Here is a 25,333-nt window from a genome sequence, read left to right on the forward strand (position 1 = left end):
AGTTGAATTTAAATAAAAAAAATTGTTTTGTATCCTTAAAAAACTATTTTAGTTAAAAATGTAATGTCGTTAAATAGAGAATTAAATTCTCCTTCAAATGAAGTGTCGCATTATACCAATTTCTATTTAAAAAAATTAACGGTTATGTCACTACACCCGCACCGGTGACGTCATCCCTACTCCATGTATGTTATAATATGGGTATTTTATAACAAAAATCAACCTGTTTCGGGATTTCCCCCAAAACTAGACGGTTCTCGAAATAATGATAATCTTCTATAATTTAGCCGTTCACTGTACATATATTATACATTTTAAAGTACAGTCCATCTAATTTACAAAGCGTTGCACGTCATCGGCGTCATAGCCCGTGACGTCACCTGATACCAACACGAAATATTTAGGCGGTAGGTGTGTTCTTTTTTAGAATCACTTTGCCGAGTACACTGGCATTACAGCCTCTAGACATATTTTGTTATATACGCGTAGAACTAATATTTAAAGATTTCTATTAATGTTAACTTAAAGAAATAGACAACAATATGTTTCACTTAATTTGTATAAATGCATTATAAAGCGTTTTTATGAAGAACATTTGTTCGGAACACACTGTAACTGTAATCGAACGAAGGTGAAATTTTGGCATAAATTGGTAACACTTACTTGACAGTTGCGGTGTTGATACTTTTTGTACTTTATTATTTTAAATTTTAAAGTGAATACCTCTTGTTTTATATTTTTACCTATTTAATAAAATCTTTTGGCAACTATGTCAACTTCGATCTCTGAGATGGACTCTAGACGAATTTAAAATCATACTGCCAATATTGCTGAGTTACGTTCCTGGAACGACTTTATTGTAAGATAGTTCATTCAATTACATGAAATCAAGTTTAACTTAAGCATATTCGTCAGAAAATTTATAGCCTATAATTCTTCTTTAAAAAGACAACCACTTGCATTGATGACAGTAAAATTTTTCTGTTAGTGATTCCATAGTAAATCATAAGGAAAAACCAAGAAAAAACCTCATACTACTATCCCGACATGGTAAGTATTTTGGTTTTACATTAGTTTACATTAGTTTACATTTAGTTTACTCTTAATAAACACGGCGAATATTCTCAAGTTAAAGTTGATTTCAGGTAATCAAATGAACTATCTTACAATAAAGTCGCCCCAAGAATGCAGCTCAGCAATATTGGCAATATCATTTTAACGTCGTTTACTTTAAAATGTATAATATATGTCTGAATTGTCAATATGAATAAGTCAGATAAAATTAAATTATTTGAAGTTTTCACGAAGTAACTAAAAACAAAATTTGTTTAATTTACTAATGTTTGTATTTTGAGAACGATTTCCGAAGTGGAAATTGAAACGTCAAAAATAAAATTATTTTAAACTTAAATTGTGGCTTATTCCGGATAAACATAGTAATTACATTAAGATGCCACAAGAAAATAGCTTTATAACTGGGGAAGTGTGGACAGTTTGAGGAGAAATAGGGACAATTTATTTAACAAGAGGGACAAATGTAAGACGAATAAAGAAGCAGTATAAGTACCAGATTTCAAAAACAAGGGAGATATACAGCAATACACAAACTACAGCGCCACAAAACTTCTTAGTCACACCATGAAAATATGAAGAGAGTAACTGATAGACGGACACGTGACGAAACCGAAATATCCCATAATCAGTTTGGTTTTATGCAAAGCAGATTCATAACAGATGGAATTTTTATTATAAGGCAGCTGATGATAAATACAGGAATAAGAAAACAAATACTCATGTGGTATTTACTGAGTTCCTGGTGAATATTTAAAAATTGAAGGGCCACGGGAAACAACGAGCAGAGTCATATTTTGTTCATTTTGTACAAATCGAATTTTATAGTTTAAAATCGTTTATGTTGGTTTGGCAAAATTAAATACAACATTTTTAATTATTAGTTTGTTAGTATAAGACTTTTAATTACGCAAATAAAAGAAAAATATTTTGCCAATTATATATGTGCTTGAGATCTTTAAATTTTTAATTAAGGAGCTGGACTCTGATCTATTTTGCGAGTTAAATGTTGACTGGTGGATCATCGACAAATTCCACATCACTACCTTTATTCGTACCGACATGGACTAGTCCTTGGTAAAAGAAATGTGCTTCAGGGTTTGTCAGGAATTGGATTGGGTGCAATAAATCATGCACCTTAGCAGTCTTAATAGGCGGAGGTTTATTATACAGGTTGTTTAAAGGAACAGATTCCAATTTCCTCTTACGGGCCCTATTTTTCGAAAGAACTGATACAGCTGTAAGATAGAGGCCAAACTAGTGGTCTTTGTGTGGCACAAAAGGTATGTGTTTTTTTTTCAATTTTTAGAATCCTGATAGGCCTGGTTGCCGTAGGAGATATTGGTACATAAAGATGAAACAAATGAAACAAATGAAAACATGTCCTTATCGCATTCTATTTAAGAGTGTCCACGAATAAGAAATATCGTATTCACTAGGTCGAGTCGATTAATCTTGTGCACTACGTAGTGGAGAAAGCCAAGTACGGTAAAATTTTTGTTTTGACTCCGCCCAAATCACATAAAATTATTAGTGGCGTATGTTTGAATTCAAAATATGCAAAAGAAAGTGTTCCAACATCGAACAGACATCATCGGCACCCTCTCGGGCAACACTTTCGTCGTATGTATAAAACACTGAAGTTGTATTTAACAGAACATGAATATTAAATAATATGAAGTTGAGTTGGCGGCGATAATAAAGTTGGATGTTGAGAGTGGGAAGGTTTTTTTGGTAATCTATCGTTATGGCTTCCATTGTCTCGTTTTTTCGTGATCCTTTTTTATACATTTTTTTAGAGAATAAAACTGCTTACTTTTCCGTAAATGAATTGTCTTTTCGCGCACTAGTATCTGCAGTCTTGCTGTCAATGATTTTTTGTTTTCTTCATTAGTGCAGTTAGCCATTTTATCCATAGTTATTGCAATATTAGCTTTGAAAGCGTCGCAAGAGCTACATGTATCTTTACGTGGATAGCCGAATGATATATTGAAATTACCCACAAATATCTCATAAAATGTAGTGTACCCCATTTTATTACTACTGTGTGACTCATTATACATTGGATGAAGTTTGGCTGTATTAAATTCTGCAGGTAAATACATTTTACTAGTATCATGCAAAGAATAATGAGGTTTCTTTCCTTTCAGGAACTGAATAAAGCTCATAACCATTGTTCTTGTTTCATCGGTCAATGTAGTATGCCTGATGTCATGACCGCCCTGTCCATCTTTTTTAGCATGGGCAAATTTAAGTAAATTTTTTTATGGTTTGAACACGTCGATTAGTGATGCCGTGTAAAGACAAAAATGCTTTATAGCAAACAACAGTATATTGAAACGAGCCACTCACACTTACCCGAACTCTACAACTATAGAAAGATTGATTAAAACTACAACCGTGACAAGACCTGTTAAATATTTGTTTTAAGCATTGTAGTCCCCTAACTCGTTAAAATGAGCAATTTATCGTTGTCTTTCGTTTCAAGGGATGACTTGACAACAGTTGTAATGAATGCACTTGCAGTCTTCTCCGACCTCGCGAATGGTGGCACGTAATTTTTTCATTACATCATTTATTTTGCCGGCTTTTCTCCGCTTTTTAACCTCACGTGGCTCGTTATTCTCTTTGGATGTATCACTTATCACTAAGACCACTTGACATTGTAAATTTACTCAAAAACAAATTAGTGAAAACTGCGAAACAACAGCCATTCGCTTAGCGATAACAGAATAGAACTGATGGTATAAACAGACACCAACGACAATGTTAACATCAAATAATAATGACACTAGATAAAAACAAGAAGGAATTAATAAAAAGTGCACTATACCAAAACAAAATTTGTGTTAGAAACGCTAGCCATAATAAATACCGTCTGTCTTTTTTCTATTGGAACAATTTGGTTTTAAAAAAGGGTTTAGTACTATTGACACAGTTTCTTATTTAACAACTGCCATTCTTTTCAAATAACTATTACTTAGGTGCTGCATTGCTCGATATAAAAGGTACCTACGATTCAATTAATATCATTAGGTTAAGAGAAAAATTGCTTCAGGCAGATGTCTCTGCGAGAGTGTGTAATGTCTTGTGCAATCTTTTAACATAAAAAAAAGTTTATGTCAAATAACAATTCTGTAATAGGTCCCAGACGATCATCCGCAGGTTTACCACAGGGCTCCGTTATCTCTTCCCTTTTGTTTAATATTTTTGCAAAAGAAATACACGACGAAAAAAATAATTATAATATTATACAGTATGCTGATTATTTTGTCGTTTCTAACACTATTAGGCAGGCAAAACTAAGCCCACGTTATATATACAACTAACTACTTTGAAATTTGAATCGTTACGTTTATCCCTAACCCCTCAAAAATCTAGTGTTACTATTTTTACAAGATATAGTCTATCCAATATTGATGATATAAATGTATATGGTATCTTATATACAGTATCAAATAAGGTAACTTATCTTGGAATTACTCTTGACCAGAAGCTTAGCTGGAAACCATTTATATAAAGTATAGAATCAAAATGTATATATAATTTTTTTAAACTTCATAAGGAGAACCTTATAGGGAGCAGATCCACGATCGTGTTTAACTTTTTACAAAGCCTTTATTAGGTCCATCTTGGATTACTGATGTAAGTTATATGGATAAGCCAGTCGTTTCATCCTAAAATGATTGAAAATAATTCAAAATATTGCCCTGTTTATTCAAAATATAAGACTCTGTTTGGGTTCAATGTGTTCAACGCCTGTGAAACCACTTCGGATTGAAGCACTAGAACCACCAACATTTTTACGGAGCGAATGGTTGTCATAAAAATGTATTATTGAGTCGTTTTTTAAAAAACCGTACTATGTTAGATAAAATAGCCTTATTAAATAACCACAATTTAACTAACACGTACTGGTCAAAAAACCTTCTCTTCCATTATGTATGGCTTTTAGAAATACAAGTACTTAGAATAGTGATTTGAAAAGAACTATTTTAGTTGAAAAATCTGTGACATGTTGGTGATACTAGAAATTAATATTCCTGTATACAATGAACATTTGTTGATAAGTAAAATATATTAAGCGCCTGCATGTCAAATCTGCCAGATTTTCTAGAAAAATATATGCCGATGCATCAAAACAAAATAATGGTACGGGATACGCATTCTATATACCATCAACAAACGTTCAAGTAAAATTCAAACTAAATAATAATACTTCCATTTTTCTGTAGAAGCGATTCGTATTATAAAAGTCTGCAGTTATATCGAAAAAAAAAAAAGTTAAAAAAATGTACTTTTTGAGTGACTCCTTATCTGTTCTTAAATGCATCGCTAACCCAATTAATGTGATGGCTATTGATATAAATCCTTTTATTAAAGAATTAAAAGTCAGAATTCATAAATTAAAAAAAGTCAATACGAATTAAACTTTACTTGGGTGAAAGCTCATATAAAGCTCGTGGCAATGAAGTGGCAGACTCCTTAGCCAGCGTTACAACTGGACAGCATATCAAGAACAATATAGGTGATCAATAATATTTAATGGTATCTAAGAGTAATTTTAAGGCAAAATGGGAATTGCTCTAATAAGTTCACACGATAAACACTATTACATCCAAGTATTCCGACAGTTTAGTGTCACAAAGATTATGATCATGAAATGATATTGTGACCATTTGTGGGCAGAAATTTAGACATGCAAGCTTTCCTTAACAGTTATATAAAATCGGTGCAGTTAACACCGAACTTTGTGAAACTTACAATGTGGTTTACGACTTAGATCACATTTTGTATGCTTGTAGTAAATTTGAGATACAAAGACAGGAACTTATTATGGTTTATTATTACAAAAATTATACCCCCTTTCAATCTACTTCATTTAATATCAATAAATATGTACAATATGTATATCAAATTATTCTTAAGTTTATTAAAATGCCAATATTTGGTAAAATATTATTAATCGCCAAATATTTTACCTTTTTACCTATACTTTCCGTGGTGTACACTTTCTGTCTGTGAGTCACCTTGAATGACCCTTAGGTGCGAAAAGCCTCCTACTTAAATTCTTTTAATTTCCAGATTAGTAGTTGAGTTAGTTTAGTTAGAATAGGTTCATTTAAGTGAACATTATGGGCAATTAGCCCGATTGCCAAAAATAATACCATTAAAAAAGATTACACATTGGTATTTAAAACAATTTTTAGGCTACTAGGCGCTAACAAAAGGACAAAGAAATCAAGCAAGAGCTGCATGACGTTCAAGAACATAATGTTCTTACTAGGTGGTGCGACAGGGAAAAGCTCTCTATCAATGTTAGTAAAATAGTCGCAGTCCATTTTACAAGGAGACGGAACCTAGATAGCATCGGGGTGCTCTCTCTACACGGAGAATCTTCTAAGAGACGAATGAGCTCAAATATCTAGGAGTAATACTAGAAGCGGCTTATATGGAACGCCTTTTTTGGTAAAAATAACCAACAAAGCAAATCTGGATAATAAATGGATGTTTACGTAACTATGGAGCCATTGTTCGTGACTACTTGTCATCTTATTCATACCTTTATCTTTATCTTCCATAGCATGGCTCTTGTAGAGGTCGACATTTCTTGTGTACCTAGAAAGATCAACGATGTTCTTTAATACCTTATTTCGTAATCTCTAGATGAAATGGATATTACTTTAAATCACAGCTCGAGAGTTAGCAACTATACGTCCATAGTAGTCTCAGTATTTGTTTGTATAACAACTTTTGATCATGTATGGACAATGCTAAATTTCTTCCCATCATCCATTTTTTTAATACCCAAGTTTTTTGCGGAATATTAATATATTTGGACTTCATTTACTCTAATTAAACTGTTTTGGATTTTTTTTTGTAAAATTACCTTGAACTTATTTAGATTCATTTAGTTGGAATTTCTCATCTAATTTTTCGGATTTTTTTGCCGTTACTGATAACTCAATTCTGTCTTCAAGGTTTGATCTATAACTTTTCCAGTTTGTTAGTTTAATTGTTAGTATTTGATTATACTCCTTTCTAATGATAATCTCGCTTACAGTAAGTAAGGTAAGTGAGCTAAATATTGCCATGCTAAGACTTATTATTTTTTATTAAATACAAATATATTTGAAATAACCTGTAAATTTATTAAACAAGTAACAAACATGTTTATAGTCTAATTTCTAAACAATTATAAAATAAAACAATCAAAAAAATGTATATTCTTCTTTTTTTTTTTAAAACAATTACCAACTGGCAATATTTGGAACCTACACCCTTAGTATTGCCACAGTACTGGCAATAAAAGGAACAGGTATTTTGTTAATAAAAATAAGTAATAATATTAAACCTTAACATTTAAAAAACTAATGTGAGACCTTTACTATTTTTGAGAACAATTGGGGCATATGAATTTATCCTTATCATGTTTAGTAAGACCCACACAGTCTTCATGTACGTATTGGCCACATGCAAGACATAATCTCATGTCAGCCTGGCGGTCTTCATTACATACATGAAAGAACCATGATTCACTACTTTTTAAATTCTTATTTATTTTCTTTTATTTATTTTCTTTGTTTAGATTGTCTTGTTCTTTTTGATGTTTGTTTATTTTCTTTTCTTCCTGTTCTTTGTTTTTGTCTTTTGATTTTTCTTGTTGTTTGGAAAGTTCTTTGTTACTTTTACCTTTGGGTGGTTTTTTTATTGCTGTGGAAAATAAATCCTTCGGCGAAATTAGTAAGCCCATACCTTTAAGAGAAGTGTCTGGTTCTGGAACTTTTTCGGGAGTGAATGGTACCTTATTTTCATCTTTGCTGTTTATATTATCAGATGTACTATCATGAACACTGAAATCTGATTCAGAATGAGACAACTCGCTATATAAACGAAGACGTTTTGTTAATTTTTTTTATTACTTATTCCACTTGTGTAGGGACCGTTTTCATCAACTGTAGTAGTTGATGGCTTATTTACGTTCTTATCGTCGACGTGTATTGGTTCTAACACATTTTCTTCAATATGCGTTATAAGACTGGGTGCAAATGCTGATTCAGGTATGATGTCTGGGTTAAAAGAAAATACTCCAGTTGCTTTGAGTCTAGAGATGATGTTAGCTAGTGTCATCGCTTTTAACCAAAATTTACTAAACATTTCACCAAATCGCATTTTGGTTAAATTTTTCCCAGGTTGAGTTATCAAAAAATTTAAAATCTCCTGATCCCAAAAAGACATAACTTTTGAAGAGTGCTTTATCCATAGGCTGCAGCTCATGAGTGGTGATACTTGGAAGACAAAATAAAGTAACACCATAATTTTCTGCAGCTTCAACAATACTTATGTCCAGATGCGATTTTTCACCATCGAATATCAGGAGTGTTGGTCCGGTATTCTTATACTTTGCAAAATGTCCTAGCCATGAAATAAACGCCTCATTTGTCATGCTCCCTTTCTGTGTCATCATTAAAGTTGATCCTGGTGGTAGATGATCATTCCATTCAGGCTTCAATCTCTTCCCTTTGAAAAGAATGAACGGTGGGATGGCTTGCCCCAGAGCATTTTCACAACCCACAATATTAACATTTTCACCGTGTTCAGGCGCTGTCAAGTGGATATGTTTAGCACCTTTCTTGGCCAATACGGTTTGCTGTTTATGGATCGTTAGACGGCAACCTTTCTCGTCCATATTGTACACGTTTCCAGGTTTATCAAACAATTTCAGTTTAATGAATACTTCCTCCAATTTCTTAAAATAATCCTTTACAATAAATGGATTCATTTTCTGTGCTCTTGCTGGATTCATTTGCTGAGCCTTCCTTCTAGCCACATCGCGATGTCTTGCAAAGAATAATTTCAGCCATTTCCTTCCTGCTAATTTAGATGTATCAGAAAAAGGATAGGAATGTTCATTATCATCGCATACGAAAATACACTTCTTCTTACTATTTTACTAGTTATTGGCATGCTCACCTCTGCTAGTTTATGAATTCTGCGAACTAGGTCTTTTTCTTGTTCAAAACTTAAAACAGTTTTCCTTCCAAGGCGTTCAACTGAATTTTGGCTGCGATAATGTAGTCCAAGTGTTGTTGGAGGTATTTCATATAGTAATGAAGCTTAGCTTATACTGCTTCCAGCTCTTATTGCTTCTAACGCTGCAACGAGATTCGCTTCAGACCACAGGGCTCTCTTTCTATTCGGCATTCTGTTGAAAAGAAAGTTTTTATAAATAAAAAGTAAATTTTCATGTTAGGTTCCAAATATTGCCATGGCAATATTAGGAACTATCTCATGTGGCAATATTAGGATCATTACTACTGCGGAACAAAAATGGCGATTTATGTTTTATTCTCTTTTATATTAATTTCACGCTGCTTTGCCGTGAACACCAATACTAACTGGTTCCACCTATAACGTTTTTAGAGTGGTTGTTTTAATTCGATATTTGAGCTTACATGACCATCTGTGATTCAAGGGACAAAATAATAAATTTATGGGGAGTGGCAATATTAGGAGCATGGCAATATTTGGTGCACTTACCTTATTATGGATGAATAATATGAATTCATATCCTAATCATCATTAGTATCTATAAAATTGGATTAAATACTTTAATAACAAAGAAATTAATTAAATTCGCCAATTTTTTCCTATCTGTTGGCCACTAAGTCGGTCTACATTGCTATACATGACTCTTCTTTTATAGCTGCCGGCAACTCTTTTCCTTTATTTGTTAATTATGATCCCCAGTGAGTGTGCTTTGCATTAAAATCATCTCCAATGATATATTTTTTTTTTAATAAAATAGTATAATATAAATATATTTAAGTAAATATTAATAATACAACGCATTGTATTATTCAAATTGACCTGCAGTCGCATAATTGTACTAAGTGTGTCAGCTGTTATATTTTAACTTTTACAAAATTTATAAATAAACGGCTAGCGATCGCAATAAATATCTAGTACTGTAGTTTTCATGGCTGCAGAAAACGTTCCTAGACTAATATCAATTTTCAATTATTTTAGTATTTTCAGTTTTAAGTAAAGTTTTACAACAATCTCTGTTTTCCAGTATACCAAGGTCGAATATTTTCTTATATCGCAGTTATATATAATATTAATAGTTTACGTTCATTGATAAGAGATTTGAGTTTTTGCTGATTTCTTGTCTTTTATTGCAGAACGGCTTAAATGCTCTTCATCTCGCTTCAAAAGACGGTCACGTAACCATAGTCGAAGAGCTCCTCAAGCGAGGTGCTGTCGTCGATGCTGCCACTAAAAAAGGTAACACCGCTCTACATATAGCTTCTTTGGCTGGTCAAGAGGAAGTCGTCAAGCTCCTAGTTCAACATGGCGCTTCCGTCAATGTACAAAGTCAAAATGGCTTTACACCGTTGTATATGGCTGCCCAAGAGAACCACGATAACGTCGTCAAATACTTACTGGCCAACGGCGCGAATCAAAGTCTATCTACAGAGGTATTTAATAATAAATACATACTATTATCAGTAATATTTTATAATAACGTGAAAGATATATGACAGTATGTTTTTCATTTTATATTCTGTTTACTTCAGATTGTTTCGTAGATATGTTCTTACAAAAATAAAGAATCATATATTATATAATAACTTAACAAATAATATATTTCGTACAAAAATGATCAATAATGAAGTTTTTAAAATTTTTTTAACTAAATTAAATTTTAAATATACAAACAAGAAAGTTGTTAGCGCGTCTTCCATGTTTCTGTATGCTTACAAATATATTGTATGAATCAATCAAATTACATATTTTTGTATTTGAAGGGATACATATAAATATGAGAAACAAAAAAAAAAGATAATAGACCATAACAGAAATGAATACAAAAAAAATAATATTAACGCAAGGAAAACATAATAAAAGATCAATTGCGGCAAGAGTCACATATCACTCGTATCAAGACTTATCTGAAAATGTATATAAATATATATACCTATACTCCTATCTCTCGGATACTCCTATCAACAAATATTTTTCATTACCATATTTCAGAGATATCACTCCGGGGTTAACAAGGATTCTGAAAAGTGTTGAAAATAGCTTTGTTAATAATAATAACAACATTAAACTTAATGTGGCTTGTAGATCAGCCCTAACAATTAATAATCTTTATTCTAAGATAAAAGATAAGACTCCCATAGATAGGCTTAGTAACATTGTCTACAACATTCCATGTCTCTCTTGCAACAATTCCTACATCGGTCAAACATCTCAATTATTGAAATCACGTATTACACTGCACAAAAGTGATTCTCGACTTCACCCTGACCGTTGTGCATTAGCCAAACATGTCCATTCCACTGGTCATCTCATGGACTATACGAACACTACAATTCTCCACCGTGAGAACAATAAATCTAAAAGAGAGTTCATTGAAATGTCTTATATTTTCCTTAACGATTTCTCCATTAATGTTAAGAGTGACATTAAGAATCTAAGCGATATACAGTGTAGGTAAAACTTTATGGTCGGTATGTATCCTACGTGAGATGGAGTGAGAAACACCTATTTAAAAAGAGAGAGGTATATTACGTCAGCCCATTATATCGTCGAAATAGCATTAGTGGAACTAAGAAAAGAGGAGAAGTTCAACGTTGCCAAACTTATTGGTTTTATTTGACCTGTTGTCTTTTTAGCATTTTAACATTCTAAGATAATCAAATTAGGGCGAATTGATTTAAATAACAGCTCACTGTTTTTTATTTTAAATTTGCCACAATTTTTCTTTTCAATAAGTTTAATTTAACATTTTAATTTGCACTTCGGAAATCGTTTTATGTAAATAAAATTTATTAATGTTTCGTATTTTAAGTACGATTTCCGAATTGGAAATCTAAACATCAAAATAAGCTTATTTTAAAGTCACGTTGTGCCTTATTCGCAATAAAAATAATAAATTGAAATATCAATCCACAATAAAAAACCTTCATACGAATTTATTTGGCAACGTCTCATGTCGCGTAGTCAAAGCACCGAATCAAAGTAGAACACAGGTAAGGAATGAGTAGAGGTGGGCATTCTTTTTTTTTTCGAATCCTGAGAAAACTAATAAATATTTTTGAAAAATTTAAACGCAGAATGAAAGAATACATTATTACCGAGGGCCGAAAGTCTCTGAAAACTTCTATAATGTTTATTTTAATAAGTTACAGGGGCGAAAAAAAAAAATTAGTGTGATTTTGAATTTTAAGTATCTCATTCAAAAAAACTTTTTGTTTATTTCGGCCCTCGGCAATAATGTGTTTCTCGGCAACCTTTCATTCTGCGTTTAAATTTTTCAAAAATATTTGTTAGTTTTCTCAGGATTCGAAAAAAATGAATACATTTAAAAAGCATTGGCCTGAAATTTTGCGCCTACGCTCTTAACGCAACTAAACCGATTTTCGTAAACAATAACTATGATTGTTTAACAGTAGTTTTAAGTAAGAGAGTACCTACATAAACAAACATAATGGCTATTATCGTTTATGTGTATATTTATTGAAGTGAAAGAAACTAATCAAGGATATATTTATTATAACTTGAAAAATAAACTAAACAATACAAATAGTAAATCGTACTTACATTTACATTACACGTTATTATTAAATCGCGAATCGTCTAAATTGACATTTAAAAACGTAAATTTTTCTACTTTACTTCTTGTTAACCGTGTTCTTCTTTTATTTCAAATTAAAATCAGATTTTGAACATGTGTTCACATTTACAATACTTTTTGCTAAACCCGATATTAGTAATTGTACTACGTCGGATACTATGGATGTAAGGTTACCGTTTGCTAAAATTTTATTGCAAGATTCTTGAAGGCAGCGTACCATAACAATCACTGAACTACCCTTCAAGTATTTTTGGCCACTCATTGTACTTGTTATTTCTTAAGGCCGTAAAATTTGGGAAAATTGAAAACAAATAATCTTCATTATTTAGTCTTCATTATTTAGATTTGGTCCAAGTCTAAGTCTGTATTAACTAATACAAAAGTGGAACGGATTGCCTCTTCTAACTCGGTCATTCTTTTTAACATGTAATAGGTGAAGTTCTACCTAGTTTCCACGTCTTGGATTGGCCGTTTGGAAAATTTGTTATATTGTAATTGATACTTTAAAAGCCTTTCAAAAGATAAGGTACTTTTTTTGAAATGTGTTTTTTTAGAAACTGAAATTCAAAAGCGATCTTTTCTGAATTATGGTTTCCAGAAAAATGGCAGCAGCCTAATAAAATCGTTTTAAATTTTAAATTTTCGGTTAAATATTGTCCTGTTAATGCGATGTAACTCAGTTACTCCATATGTCCAAAGGTCAGTAGTAATACAGATATTTTCTACTTCTTTAACAACTTGTGATCTAATAATTTGCTTAGTTTTGGTATAACATTCCTGAAGTAATGAGCCTGGCGTAATGAACGAGTTTTTCTTGTTGGTGGTTTATATCCAGGAATCCACCCTGCAAACTTTTTAAAAGCTCGTTCTTCAACTATGGAAAACGGATGAAACAAGTCTTTGCATAGGTTTATAAAATCCATATCTATTTGTTTCTTTTGTTCTAAACTAATATTTTTATTAATGGAAGTATCCATCACCTTTTGACGCTTGGGTCGCGGTGGCAGTATGTCAGTACTTGTAGTAGAAGTAGTCGAAACGGACAGAAATGCGTCAGGAGAAGTTTCAATCATTGCAATATTCAGAACGTGGACCATGAAAGCTGCATCTTCTACAAATGCGCATTTTTTGAAAATAAAATATTATTCTTATACTAGGTCAATAATTTTGACTAAGAAAAATAATTCATAATTGAATATTTACAATAAATAAATCCTTTGACGAACTATCAATAAAGATTTGAAATCGAAAATGCAGATCAATCGTAAATCGAAACTCATTCATTAATCAGAATACCTAGTTATAAAAAACAAAGGAAAGAGTTAAGAAGCTGGTTACTTCTATAAAAAAAGAAAAAGAAGATTGTACTAGTGAAAATCAACCAGTACAAGAAAAAGAAACTGATAAAGATGACTTAAGTCCATGGTGTATTTTGATGAATTTATTAGACATGACTCATCTAAACATACACCTGTATCTAGAGATATAAAAGAAGTCGACATGTATTTGTCTGATGATATTACCCACAAAAAATTTCGAACGGTGATTGGAACTGTCCATTACAGTGGTGGAAAAACCATCGCCATGTATATCCTAACTTAACCACTATATTCATAAAATATTGTAGTATTGTAACAAAATCTGTTCATTGTGAACACATGTTCAAAATCTGGTTTAATTTTAAACAAAAGAAGAAACAACAAGAAAAGTGGAAAAACGTATGTTTTTAAATGTCAATTTAGACGATTCGCGATTTAATAATGTGTCATGTAAATGTAAGTACTATTTGTATTGTTTAATTTATTTTTTAAGTTATAATAAATATATCCTTCGTTAGTTTCTTTCAATATAATAGCCAATATGTTTTTTGTGTACTAGTTAATTTGAAACTACTGATAAACAATCAACTAGTTACAGTTTACGAAAAACGGTTCCGATAAAAATGTCAACGACCCACCTCTAGTTTCTTAGGATCGGAACCAGAGATCTCAGATCGGAACTAATCGGAACTAATCGAAACTAATCGGAACTAATCGTCTTACTATTGGGCAATGGGCAGCAATAAGAAATATGCAGGGGAGACCAAGGGGAAATATGATTGTTATCTTTGTCTGTTCGCTGAAAATATGATTTTATATCTAAGTTAGATATCCTGTTAAATTTTACCATACCGACCATAAAGTTTTACCTACACTGTATACCACTTCTTACTTAAATCAGATACCAAGAACAATACAACATCACAGATAACTAACTTGACTGATATATCCATTAACAACTAACCTACCTTTATAATTAATTTTCATTAACAAAAAAAGATAACTTTCCCTTTCTTTTCTTAGATACATCTCAATAAGATATAATAATACATGAACAATAGAATATAATTAAATAAAGAAAATCAAAATAATATTTCCCTATACTGGGATTTAATTTCATTCGTTTTTACCAATGAACCTTAACGACATAAAGATTCATAAGAACTACTGAATTTGTCAGCGCTTGCGTTCTGGCTAAAACAGAACCTCACTTTTAAACTTTCTAAAAATCAAAAATTTAGTTATTGCCGACAATTCAAAGAATTGCCTCCTTTTAAATGTAGTTACATTGGGTTTTTCAATTAACCTTGGGTAAACCTTTGCGTGTTAAGTTCAAAGCTACCATACATTTCAAACCTTAAAAAAAAACCTTTTTTGCACATAGTAACAAAAAACACCACTATGTTACTAGCAAAGTTTTTTAATATTCTAACTCTACAATTCTAAGTTACGGTAAGATCAATAATGTTTTAATAGATAATATATGGTAGCTAATTATAATTTATTCCCTTTCAGCCCTGAAGAAGCCAAATTAATTCTCTTTGGCGAAAACGTTCGGCGAAACAATTGATACTCATTAGAGTCTTTCTTACAGATTTCCCCAATATTTAAGAGTTTACTATATACCTATATATATATATATATATATATATATATATATATATATATATATATATATATATATATATATATATATACATCTAACCATATCAACAAATATTTTAGCCAAACATAACATAACAGTAGCTCACAAAGGAAACAACCTTTTAAATAAATATTTCCCTAAATTAAAAAAACAAACTCCAAAACTCAAAAAATTACATGCCATGTATTAACTGTAAAGATGTCTATATTCGACAAACCACTCAACTGCTTCAATCCAGAATTCGTTCTCACAAATATAACAAAAACATCACTGCGCTCACAAAACATAAAAATGAGAAGAAGCATAAATTTGACTTCGGAAACATCAAAATTTTAAAAACCGAACAAAACAAAAAGAAGAGGGAGATATACGAATCAATAGAAATAAATAGAAATACCAATGCATTCAATGACAAAAAAGATAGACAGAATCTTAATAAAATATATTTTAATTTGATTTAACCCTATATGAAACACGTGAAACAAAAAATTCCATTATAGCACACGTTAGGACTGAGAGGCCTATGGGTAACAAGTTTTAATTAGCAATTATGCAGCAACACAACTAGTAATTTAATATTATAAAATATCAGAAATACATCACTACATTAAATATTACTTATTACAGTGGGTTTATACTGGAAACTTAAATGCTAAAATCACAAGTTTTCGATGGAATTAGGAAGTCAGAGGTTTTCAATATAATTAGGACATACGTAATTAGCATGTTGCAAACAAATGCAACAGGCGCATTTTTTACAATAGTACCTACTTTTTCTATTCTTGCAAAATGTACAGTACTTTCTCTTAGTGGTTGAAAGTTCAGGGTTATTCTCTTCTATTGGTTTCAGCTCTTTTCATCAACTGCAACGATAACTGTTTTAAAAAATGTCGTCTAGTGAGAGTACTATTTTTGTTAGAATTATAGAGTATAAAAGCGAGAGTATGTAAATACTCTCTGGCGTAAATACTCTATTATACTCTATTATAGAGTATAATAGAGTATTTACGCCAGCAACATTCAGTATTTTATAAAATATGACCATAGTCCAGCGTCGGGTATTTCTTGCACAATTATATTAACCACATAACTGATCGGCGGAATCTACACCTCGTTTGGTCTCCTTATAAAATGTTATTATCTCAGGTTTCTTTAGTTCAGCGGTTTGTTTATCGATGTTATCGTCGTGATGTAAACTGGAAGCTACCAATAAACATTTGTTTTTTTTTTTAATATATGAAGCAATAGTAACGTTTTCGGTAAAGTCAAATAATGTTGAATGTATGTCTCTACTTTTAGGTTGAATAAATGTCGGTGATATATGTTTCTTATTTTTCCGTACAGTTCCAACAACTGTTAACTTATAATCTTTAAGAATCTTTTTCATTATTTCAATTCCAGTAAACCAATGATTCATCGTAACATTTCTTCTAGAATTAAAAATAGGCTTACACAATCGTTGTAAAACGTCGTCAGTTTTGTTATCAATTTTATATGGACCCTCCAACTGAAGCCCTGCGTAAATCTCCAGAATGACGGTATAATAAGTTTTGACGTCTACTAAAGCAAAAACTTTGATACCATATTCTGCTGGCTTGTTGGAAATATACATACGGAAACTGCACCTGCCGCGAAAGGCCCACAACATTTCATCTAGTGTCACATACTCGCCAGCGCTATATGATATTTGGCAATTATTACTGAACAATTGAAAAATGTTTCTAATAGCAGTGATCTTTTCTATTTCTTTTCTTTCTTCTCCTGTGGTTATACGAGTATCATCCAGTCTTATGCATTTCAGAAGAAAACGAAAACGATTTATACCCCTTGCGGCCGGACAATTACCAGTTCCATCAGTGTCCAAAATTTGGCAAAATTTAATATGTTGCTATGTAATGTACCTGCTGGGTAGAAGATTCCGATAACAACTTTAATTTCATTCAAAGTCGTTGGTTTTTTCTGTAATCAGAAACTTCGTTATTTGTTACTTTGCGTATGTAAACATTTGTATTATGTACAATGCAAGATAACATATCTTCGCTTATTAGTTTTCACCAGCATTCTAAGGGTGTTTTTAAATTTCTTGTTATCTTTCCCACGAAAACAAAAAGGAAAACTCTCACCTGGTTGGCTGTCTTCATTTTCTACATGTGCTTCACCTTCAATATCCTCTTCTAAGTCTGTGTTATGATCTCTGACTTCAAAATAATCAAAATCTGCCACCGAGTCATTATCATCTTTATCCTCTACATCTGTGGGTACGTCTACATATAGCTTTTGTAATTTCTGTACTTCTTTCTCGTAATTATCAATTTTGACCTAAATAATAATATAAAATTATAACCTCAATATGATACTACAACTATAAACCTCACCTTTAGTAATTTTAAATTAATAAAATTAACAACACGGCAATTATATTCTTACGACATAAGAACGTTCTAAAATGTACAATATGTGCTACTTTCTTCGTCAAACAAGTAACGCGAATGAATATATTAGGTCTGCAAGGCCCACAGCACCCCCTATTCGAACTCTAAATAACTAACAATTTTAACTGATACAAAATATATATACTGTTCACATAGTTAGGAAGGTACACTGAACATGAAAATTGGAGACATAAACTGGTGCATCTTATCGCAAAAAATTAAACGTCATATGTCTGATAGGCCTAACGTATGCTCTGTAGGGTTAAATATTAAATATAACACCATAAAAGACTCTTAAAGTCATAACATATCCCCACTTTACCTTTTTCGAAAACACCAACGATACGCCCATATGAAAATAATTATATATTAATGATAGTAAACCATGAGATATCAGATATCAATTTTTACTTCTGTCAATTCATTGTCAGTATCCCGTTTTACGTTTTGGTAATTCACTTACCTAATTTACAACAATGGTAAAATTCACGCATTGCAGTATTATTAGAGTTAAACAAATAACAATATATCATATAAGTATATTATATCATATCTGTAACGATAAAACTATTTTTAAACAATTTGTTTTACTATTTCTTGATATATCATTTCTTCATATTTTTCTATTAAGAATTTTCCGAACGGTTTTTTATCTGATCACAAAACTTTACCCAGAAAATATATTTGTTCCAGGAGTTAGCAAATAAACTTTCTTAACTGGTAGTTTTTGATTTATTTTTACTTTTCGTAATAACCCAAATAAGCTCCGGCAAAGTTATAAAATTACTTTTAAACTTTGGTAGAGTTGGCAGTTGGTTCGAATAGATCTAAAACTTTTAGAAGTATAATCTATAAAATTTCATGAAATTTAATAGCCTGTGATAAATATATTTTATTTATAAATAACATTTTATGTGCCAGATGCAACAAATAATAGAAAAATAAAAATGTATTAATATATTTATAAGCCATTGCTAAGGTTTTAAGTCGCGTTTCTTGAAATTATCAACTCTTTACTACGAAAAAAAAAACAGACAAAGAGAAGGTATTAATTGGATAACAGTAAAAACCATTATTTAGCTAAGCATGTATTGCATTATATAGTCAAGAATGAAGATGATGAGAACAGCTTGTATATTAATTTTTTTCTTCTTCTTCAAGTGCCATCTTCATTCTGAAGGTTGGCGATCATCAGCGCTATACTTATTTTCGAAACTGCTGACCGAAACAATTCGTTGTTGCTACAGCTAACCATTCCCGTAGATTCTTTAGCCAGGAGTTTCGTCTTCTTCCTGTGGACCTTTTTCCTGCTATTTTCCCTTGCATAATTATTCGAAGCAGTTCATATCTTTCTCCTCTTGTAATGTGTCCCAAGTATTGCAGTTTTCGTTTTTTGATCGTAAATATGACTTCCTTTTCTTTATTCATTCTTCTCCAGACCTCGACATTTGTGACTCTCTCGGTCCATGATATTCTCAGGATTCTGCGATACATCCACAGTTCAAATGCCTCTAATTTTTTGGTATCAATCTTTTTCAACGTCCATGACTCCATTCCGTAGAACAGCACAGAAAGTACGTAACATCTCATCAGGCGAAGTTTCATTTCAAGGCTCAAATCTCTTCCGCAGAACACTGTCTTCATTTTAGTAAATATGGATCTGGCTTTTTCTATTATTATTTTGATTTCTGCTGAGCTATCGTTGTCTTCATTAATTTTTTTAGCATTGATCAAAGGCACTCGACATAATAATATTTGCAACTAAACATAACCTTAAATTATCCTTACAAATTCCGCATAACAGAAATCCTCAGATTAAGGATTTCTTTTTAAATCTTCTGACGTTAACCATCAATATTGACCAGAGGAAAGAACACTTTTTGTGCAACTGTGCAGGATTGAACAGGATCAAGGCTCAATGCATTTTAGAATTATCAACTAAAGCCCTACTAACTTTAATCTACGGATGGGTCACAATAGACTGCTTAGGTAGAGAACAACTAACAACAAAGAAAAGCGTCAAATATCTGGAAATGACACCAATACACTAATATGGCGGATGGGGGGAGCATATACGGGTAGTAGCTCAGAAAGTAGCGAAGAGTGTGCAGTCTGGAGTGGGGCGTTAGAAATACCGACCTACAAAGGACTCATGATACGAGTAGACAGAACAAGTCTTGCAAGTAGCATGCACCTACAGGACTGTATCTACGACGATTTTGTGGACTAGCATGGGTTGTGTTTCTCTGCATGTGTTAGTAATAGAAAGGAGACATCTATATAAGAGAAGAGAATATTTGACAGCAACCATAAAAATAGAAGAAAAAGAAAGATCAATAGAAAAATGGCAAGAAGAGTGGAACAACACGGAAGATGTTGCTCAGTGGAAGAAGATTCCAATCTTGACCCTAAGGGACTAACTGGACTGTTGTCACAGGCGACTGGATTACTTCCTGACCCAAATACTCACAGGACATAGGTGTTTTAGGACATATCTTCATAGATTAAGAAAGACAGATACAGATAAATGCCTATACTGTGAATACTCTGACACTGTTGCTCACACAATGCTGAAGTAATAGAATGTATAGAGAAATAGGTATAAATCCTATGACTGTAAGAGAGAGATGATCGTGAAGATGACGGAAAGTAAGGAGAGATGGAATGTTGCACATAATTACGTTTTAACAGTAATTAAAAAGAAAGAAGAAGAAGAAAAACACCAGTCGGACCAACGACGATAGATAAGAGAAAGCAGTGCTCCGAAAGTGTCGTCAGCCTTACAGTGGCCATCCTACTTTCAAAATACGGTACGTGCGACAGTCAACTGCGCACATGTACAAAAGGCTGGTTTTAGTTGGTAGGCAGGATAACAGGCAGGCATCTGCTTGCAGGACCTCCTTCTTCTAAGGGTAAATGTGCTCGGATCTACTCCTCTACCCTGAATCCAACACACACCAGCCATCTTTAGAGAAACGGGTTAACCTGGTACGGTTTTTAGAAATTTTCACCCTCAGAAAAAAAAGGTTCAACCCAATCTAACCTATTCATTAGTATGTTCATTTATCCTGTGGAAGAGAGAAAAATGTCTTAAAAACCTTTTTCTCTCCTTTTTCTTCTTTTTATGTAGAGATGACTATGTCTGTTTTTTAATGTGCCTATCCCATAGTGTTTTACCATCAATTTTTCTTAAAAACCTCTCAGGCTGTAATTGCATAAAATTATGTAGTATTTTGACACATTGACTAAGAAGTTGCGTCGCAAAAAAAGAGTACAGCACTTTTTTTTCTTTTCGTGGCGGTTTCTAATGAAGATTGTTGTTGCTCTTCTTACTCTTCTTTAAACATTTTCCTATATTTTACGTCAAATATCTGTTCTGCATTGAGGTTAGTCCAATCTCTGACATTACCCGAAAAGATTTCCTTTTTAGCCTCACCACTTTTTCTCCATGTAGTCTTTCTTGCATGAATGGTGCACGCTTCTGTAGGGCCACATTTCGAGTGCCTCTAATTTTTTATGGATTATTATTTCAATGTCCAAGTTTCTATCCCATATAGCAGGACCGACCAAACGTAGCATTCGACGAATCGCACTTTAATGACCAAACTTAATTTCTTATTTGTGGTTTATAGAGTTGTACTCGGCCTCGGATAAGGATAATCTGCACAATGACGACTCATGCTATGAAAAGGACAACGAAGTGAAAAAAGTGTTTCAAGACTGGGAACGTGGAATATTAAATCACTTAAAACTAAAAATTAGGAACTTATGAAATAGCTAAGAAATAATTGTAATCTTACGCAAAAATGCGTAATCAAAGAGACTAAAAAGAAAGGGAAAGGAAATACAAACTATGAAGAATTTCTGATGTACTACAGTGGTGTAGAAAAAGACAAAATAGCAGTAGCTGGAGTTATGATACTAATGAACGGAAAATATAACTGTCATATAGAAGAATGCAAAACTATATCAGAAGGGAATATCATGAAAAGAATAAAACTAACATCCACAGACTTCATATTTTGTCGTTAAACAGTCCATTAGACTGAGACTGCTACTTTCTTAGAAACTTCTGAAAATTAATGACATCCTTTCATCAGATCAAATAATTATGTTAGGCGATTGTAATTCCAGTGTTAGATATATACAAAAATTAAGTAAACAATATTTGACCATACCTCTAATACAAATACATATTTAAAAACTGAAATTTCTTAGAAAATATTACTTAAATTGTCTACATATTTGTTTTTTATTTATAGGATGGATTTACGCCATTGGCCGTAGCTATGCAGCAAGGACACGACAAAGTTGTCACAGTTCTATTAGAAAATGACACCAGGGGCAAAATCCGACTTCCAGCTTTACACATAGCCGCCAAAAAAGATGATGTCAAGGCAGCCAAACTGCTTTTAGAGGTATGATAATTTTCAATTATTATCTTTTAAGTCATCTATAAATTCTTTAATTGGTAATATTATAAAAGTATACATGCCAACTTATTGATTCTTTAATAACTATTACTTTTTAAAAACTATTGCGAGATAACTAAGCTTTTTAAGATACGTTGTTTTAAAAAGAGCAATTTATATATTATTACATATTAATACGAGGAATAGCCGAACATATAATACGATGTTATACAAATAATAATTGATCTCAGGGTTTTTAGGGTTTATTTTATAATGAAAATTACGAAATTATGAATTGATAAAGCTGTACAATCTTGTTTCTTTTGCAAAAGCTAAACGTTAACTCTCCAAATATAATTCAAATACTGTCTTTTTGTGTTCTATTCACATCTGTAAACTAAAATGTACAAAACGGTCAGACCACACACACAACGGTCCATCTTACAGGGTTCTCGAGATGTCACCTGTTGGGGTTTGAAAATAATATTACGGCTCCTCTAGAGACGCAGCGTCAGAGGTTGGTAGAAGTCAAGGTCAAAGATCTGTAGTTATTTTCTCCTCCAAATTCTTTTTGCACTTGATTATATTTTAATCTCTTAGATTCACAGATTTTTCCTGCCCAATACTCGTCGATAAATCCACATCTCAAAGGCCTCAAACTTTTTCAATAATGTCTCTGTAAGGGTCCAGCTCTCCATACCATACAACAATGTGGAGAATATGTAGCAGCGTATTAATCTGATTTTAAGGTTTAACGTAATGTTTCTATTAATTATAATTGTTGATGGATTCGACCGTTACTTGATGGAAATTCATTTTATGTAACAATAAAACACTGAAAACTTTGTTTTCAAAACTTCCACAAATTTTTATTTTAAATTATTATCACTACAGCTGTTTCGGCTGATTGCCTTTCTCAAGTGATCTGTTTTTGGCATGGGTTTACACTTTATAGTCTCTAATGAAATAAGTTGAGGAGGGGAGAACTGTTTGTCTCAAGCTGGTCATTCAGAATTATATCTGTGTTTTTTAATTTGTTGATTTCCATAGATTCTAACAAAGATAGCTTAAGGCCTTTATTTTGAATGTGTAGAATTTTAAATTCGTCATCAAAAGAATGATTATGATCTAGAAGGTGAAGTACGTATGTAGAATCTGTTTTTCTATTATTGAAAGCCCTTTTATGTTCTGCTATTCGTTTATTAAAATTTCTACCTGCTTGACCAATGTAAGTTTTTGGGCAGTCGCCACATTTAAGTTTGTACACACCACTGTGTAAGTGTTTTTTATGTTGGCTCTTATTGTTTTTAATATATTTGCCTAGGTTATTATTTGTTCTGAAAGCTGGTGTTATTCCTTTCTTTTTTATGTGTTTGGCTATTTTTGTTGATATTTTGCCTGTATATGTAATCGAGCAGAAGGTACTGGGTTTTTTCTCTGGTGGTGGAAATACTAAGTTCAGGGCTTTCTTGTGTAGTTTTTGATTTAACATTTTATTAATTGTTTGTTCGTTGTATCCATTGTTTACTGCTATTTGTTTAATGATATTTAATTCTGTCTCAAAATTGTATTTTGACATAGGAATTGCTGTTAATCTATGTAACATACTATGATAGGCTGCCAGTTTATGTTGTGTGGGATGGGATGATGAATTGTGAATAGTCGTGTCAGTATGGGTAGGTTTATGAAATATGGAGAAGTCATGTTTGATTTTAAGTCTGGTAATTTTTAAATCTAAAAAATTTATGGATTGATTTTGTTCTGTTTCTATTGTAAATTCACTATGACTATGAAGAGAATTAATATAAGATAGAAATTGGTCGAGTTGCCTGTTAGTTCCTGTGAAACATACCAGTACGTCGTCTACGTATCTCCACCAATATAAAAACTGTTTGAATATGGGATGTTTTAAAATCTTTGTCTCTAGATGATCCATAAAAATATCTGATAGCAATGGGCTTAGAGGATTGCCCATTATAAGTCCTGCACTGTTATTTGTATATAATTCATTATTAAATTCAAAGTAGTCCTGGTTTATGCAAACTTCAAGAAGATGTAAAATTTCAGATGTAATGATTGGATTTGTATTATTTTGGTCTAAAAGGTTTTTTACTAGAATAAAAGTTTCTGTTGGAGGGATACTAGGAAAAAGATTTTTTACGTCAAATGAAATTAATCTGGAGTTGTTAGGTAACTGAAAATGTTGTATTTTATTAACTAGTTCTATTGTATTTTTTATGGTAAATTTAGGTGAAAATTTAGTGTGTTCTAAAATAATCTCTAACAGTTTTTTTGAAAGTTTATATGACGGAGCTGTATAAAAAGACACTACAGGTCTTATTGGGTGATGCGGTTTGTGTAGTTTAATGAAAGAGTATAATTTAGGAGGCTGTGGGTTCATGATACTGAGGTATTTCTGTTCTGTTCTATCAAAATCAATAGTAAATCCAATAGAACAGAAATACCTCAGTATCATGAACCCACAGCCTCCTAAATTATACTCTTTCATTAAACTACACAAACCGCATCACCCAATAAGACCTGTAGTGCCTTTTTATACAGCTCCGTCATAAAAACTTTCAAAAAAACTGTTAGAGATTATTTTAGAACACACTAAATTTTCACCTAAATTTACCATAAAAAATACAATAGAACTAGTTAATAAAATACAACATTTTCAGTTATCTAACAACTCCAGATTAATTTCATTTGACGTAAAAAATCTTTTTCCTAGTATCCCTCCAACAGAAACTTTTATTCTAGTAAAAAACCTTTTAGACCAAAATAATACAAATCCAATCATTACA

General features: G+C 32.0%; 1 protein-coding gene across 2 annotated transcripts in view; it reads left to right on the forward strand.

The window, feature by feature from the left end:
* Positions 1–25,333, forward strand: part of LOC140450234 (uncharacterized) — a 584,309-nt gene that overhangs the window by 379,001 nt on the left and 179,975 nt on the right. For both annotated transcript variants that reach the window (XM_072543748.1, XM_072543749.1), the window contains exons 4-5: positions 10,257–10,553; positions 22,377–22,532. In XM_072543748.1, coding sequence (XP_072399849.1) covers positions 10,257–10,553; positions 22,377–22,532 — 453 coding nt within the window. The remainder of the gene's footprint in view (positions 1–10,256; positions 10,554–22,376; positions 22,533–25,333) is intronic.

Source organism: Diabrotica undecimpunctata, chromosome 9 (genome assembly GCF_040954645.1).
Source record: "Diabrotica undecimpunctata isolate CICGRU chromosome 9, icDiaUnde3, whole genome shotgun sequence".
Taxonomy (NCBI): domain Eukaryota; kingdom Metazoa; phylum Arthropoda; class Insecta; order Coleoptera; family Chrysomelidae; genus Diabrotica; species Diabrotica undecimpunctata.